This window comes from Haplochromis burtoni, unplaced genomic scaffold (assembly GCF_018398535.1).
Source record: "Haplochromis burtoni strain Fernald_Lab_line unplaced genomic scaffold, NCSU_Asbu1 Contig_1969, whole genome shotgun sequence".
Taxonomy (NCBI): Eukaryota; Metazoa; Chordata; class Actinopteri; order Cichliformes; family Cichlidae; genus Haplochromis; species Haplochromis burtoni.
Genome location: NW_024584330.1, coordinates 1 through 3,798, shown reverse-complemented (window position 1 = coordinate 3,798; position 3,798 = coordinate 1). Strand labels below are relative to the sequence as shown.

The 3,798-nt window shown below is 34.4% G+C and overlaps 1 protein-coding gene across 1 annotated transcript; it reads right to left on the bottom strand.

The window, feature by feature from the left end:
- Positions 1–340: 340 nt before the first annotated feature.
- LOC102306942 (ribonuclease inhibitor) lies at positions 341–3,323 on the bottom strand (the record flags this gene model as incomplete). The annotated part of the gene is given in 4 exon segments (XM_005952919.3): positions 341–1,296; positions 1,822–1,871; positions 2,006–2,179; positions 3,150–3,323. Coding segments are annotated over 4 exon segments (934 nt in total), but the record flags the coding sequence as incomplete, so codon positions are not given.
- Between the last annotated feature and the right edge of the window lie 475 nt (positions 3,324–3,798).

Genomic DNA, 3,798 nt, shown 5'->3' with positions numbered 1-3,798 from the left:
AAAATTTCATGTTGGTTGCAATATATTGTTGTTGCAGTCAGGGGGGAAAAGACAGAGACATATAAACACGCAGTGTCTTTCACTCGTGGTTTCTCTTATCATTAAAAGTAAATAACAAGGTAGACTAGTAATCCAAATCAAAAATTGCCACAATATTTTTCTGTTGTCTGACCTATCAGGTTGATAAAATTCATGCAAAAGCAAATGCAGCCTGTACAAGCTGTGTGCAGCCACTATTGGGGTCATCCTAGGAAGAAGCTAAGAATTACAATAAATATGTGACTTTTTAATTTGCAAATTTTGTTCCCTACAAATTATTATTATTGTTGTTGTTGTTGTTAGGATGTGTATAAATATAAAATGGAAAAGATACATGAGTACAAATCAGTAAATATACAATTTTAAAGAAAGATAATACATTTATTTATACAGCACCTTTCAAAAAATGTTACAACACAGCACAACAGAAACATTAAAAATGAATGTATAAAAAAAGTCATGTTTAACATTTTACAAAATGTACAGTCAACACAGTTGGGATAAACATATACTGCCTTTGATAGGTCGTTAGAGTCCCACACATTTGGTCTGGCAAACTTCTGAAGTCTGCTAAAAAGTGAGCCCACATTTTTAGTGTTGTTGAAGGCATGCAGGACATGAAACCATGTCTTTATTATATGCAGCTGAGCACGACATAATATAAAGAGATATCATAAACCTTCCAATCCAGTTTTTTTTCCTGTATAATCTTTCTTTCCTTTCATCTAAAATTTTCTTCTTTTCTTTGTTTACAAAGGTAAATTGATCCCAACTGATCAAGAGAGAAACCAGGATGGAGTGGTTCAGTGAAAGCTGTGTGTATGGTGTAGAGATGAGTAACTGTGTCAGCAGAGACTTTAAAGAAGGACAAAATACCTGCCGGCCAGTCCAGATACATTCCTATGGTACACTTCAATGGTGTACTTTTCAAAAGTGTTAAGTTATTGTTATGACTAAAAACACCACCATTCATCCAGCACCAAGACTTTTCATTTTTTCCAAAAGAAAATTCAGAGGAAGAGTCTCCCACCCGGTCAATGCTTTTATATGCCACTCCAACATCAGCCCGTAAACACTCAACCTCCCAGTAATGGCGACTTGTCAGACCTTCTTCACAGAGAACCTGATCAAGATCAAATCTGTCTGGATGATCAGGATATGGTTGCTTCTCTTGAACACATTCTGCCATTTTTTTCTCCTTGGTTAAAATAATATTCACACCTGCTGTGTTGGGATCAAGTGTTAGGTCACAGGCATCTGCAATCAAAACAGTAGGAAAACGTTAACTGTTTGTGCCATTCTTGATCTCAGATAATGTTGCTATGAAGCTTAAACCAAAAGTGGTTTAGTTATTATTTACAGGTGCCACCAAATAACTGCATGTACATTGTGTCTGTAAACAACAGACACACAACACACTTTGATTTAAGATTAAATGTTGCTCCGTTGCTCAGTCAATGTGGACTCCATCTTAGTGTATTGTGCATCAGCATTTCTAATTTGTTTATGACTTTAAACCAACTAATCATTTATCTTTTGAGGTATAAAATAAAATTTAAAGCCAGCAAATTCAGTGTTTTTGTCTGCTATTTATGTTCTCTATCAGGAAACCTTGTTGATAATTCTCATTGAGTAGTAAACATTAATAAATCCAACTGATTTTTCTTCTTTTTCGAACCCCCCGCCCCCAATTTAAAACAAATTTTTATATTTCAAAATATAGATTACAACCTGCACACAAATCACATCACATGCAGTGTTTCTTGAACATATTTTTCTTACACTGTCTCAGTAGCTTCAGATCGACCCAACATTCTTCATTGTGGTCCACACTAATGGGAAAAATAAACAAAAGCACTGTTGTTTACGAAGAACAATAATAGATCTTGCAATATTAAAATGACTGAAAAACTGATAATAAATTAAGCATAAAGCATTCTTTTTAAGACAGGATTTTTTTCCATACTTGACATTTTCCAGACTGCAGCATGTATCTCTCTTTTTTTCATTTAGCAGCTTGACTATTTCTTGATTGAGGTTATTAAAGCTGAGGTCCAGATCTTTGAGGCTGCAGTAGTTCGAGTCAAGAGCTGAGACCAACGAGGAGCCTCCACGTTGTGTCACTTTACAAAATGACAGCCTACAGAAATCAAACAGTGGGTGTGGTAGATGATCTTATCAAGACCAGTTTTAATGTGTGCATTTATACCTCACAAACTAAATTCATACGTAATCATATGATTATTTCAGAGATTAAAACAAAAAAAATCATCCATTGAAAGTAACAAAGGGACTTGGTGGTGGTTATATATAAATATCTCAAGCATATTAAATGTACAAATTATTGCAAGGCATTGTAACTGCACGATAACAGACCATCTCTTAAACTGTCTGAAAAACGTTGAATTCAGTAAGACTTTTGTTATACTGCAAGAGGCTCCATGTACACTGGAGAAAATAATTATTTGATACCTTGCTGAATTGATGTTTTGTCAAGTTTTGAAGTTTTTACAAAGAAATGAACAGTCTCCAATTTTATGGTAGTTTCATTTTAATGGAATTAGTTTTATTTTCTGTAGGATTAAAGCTACTCTGTGATATTAATGTGATTATTATTTTCTTCTTTAGCCACTCTTGTTTCCATGGCAGTATGTTTTGGGTCATTATTCCGCTGGATGACTGATTCGCGAACCATATTCAGTGTTCTAGCTGAGAGACTGAGGTTCTTGTCCAAGCTTGAAATGGAATAAACTGAATCTGTGGATAGGTGCGCTTTATACAGATAATAAGCTGAGGTCAGGAGTATCTGTAATTGGCTGATTGATTGACTGTAATCTGCTAATTTGTGGGAGCCAGAATTCTGGTTAGGCAGTAGTGGATCAAAAAGTTCTTTTATTCCATGACATGCAAATGAATTTATAACTTTTATGAAACATCTTTTCTTCTGGATTTTTGATTGATATTCTGTCTCTTTCAGTAAAAATGGGACTACCATAAAATCTGGAGACTGTTCATTTGTTTTTAAATGAGCAAACTTACAAATTGAGCAGGAGATCGATTATTTACTTCCCTTATGGGAGATTTATTGTGATAACATCATGTGAACTGACCTTAGTGTTTTTAATCCACACTGTGGGTTTGTCAGTGCATTACACAGTGCTATCACCCCTGAATCCAGCAGGTCATTATAACTCATGTCCAGGTGTTTCAGGTGGGAAGCTCTGAAGCTGAGCAAAGAAGCCAGTGTCTCACAGCCTTTCTCGGTGAGTTTGTTGTGACTGAGACTGAATGAAAAAATGCAGGAAAATTTTTTTTAGCTTAATAATATAGGAAATTGCACATTTGAAAAATATTAAAAACTAATTATTTTATAACATATATAAGCAATATACCATATAAAATGCAAAAGCCCAAAACAAAAATTAATATCCGTTTCTTTTCATCTAGCAAAAATAATAAAAGTTTTGTGCAAGATGAAATAAAATAGTATAATAGAATTAACCAAGTGCAAGGTCTTTGTTTGAAACCATGTTTGAAGATGGCCAGTTAGAATACCATAATAGTTGTCAAATGTGTGCTTACATCAAGATGGCGCTGGAGTGACAGCAGCCTTTCCAAGTAGCTCTACAACACCGCACCTTTTTCTTAACTTTAACTTTTTTTTAGACTAGGTTTTCAAACTTTATTTCACCTTCCTCTAGTTACTCTACTTATACCTCTTAGATATAGCGATACAAGATGGATAATGCACTTTTTTAA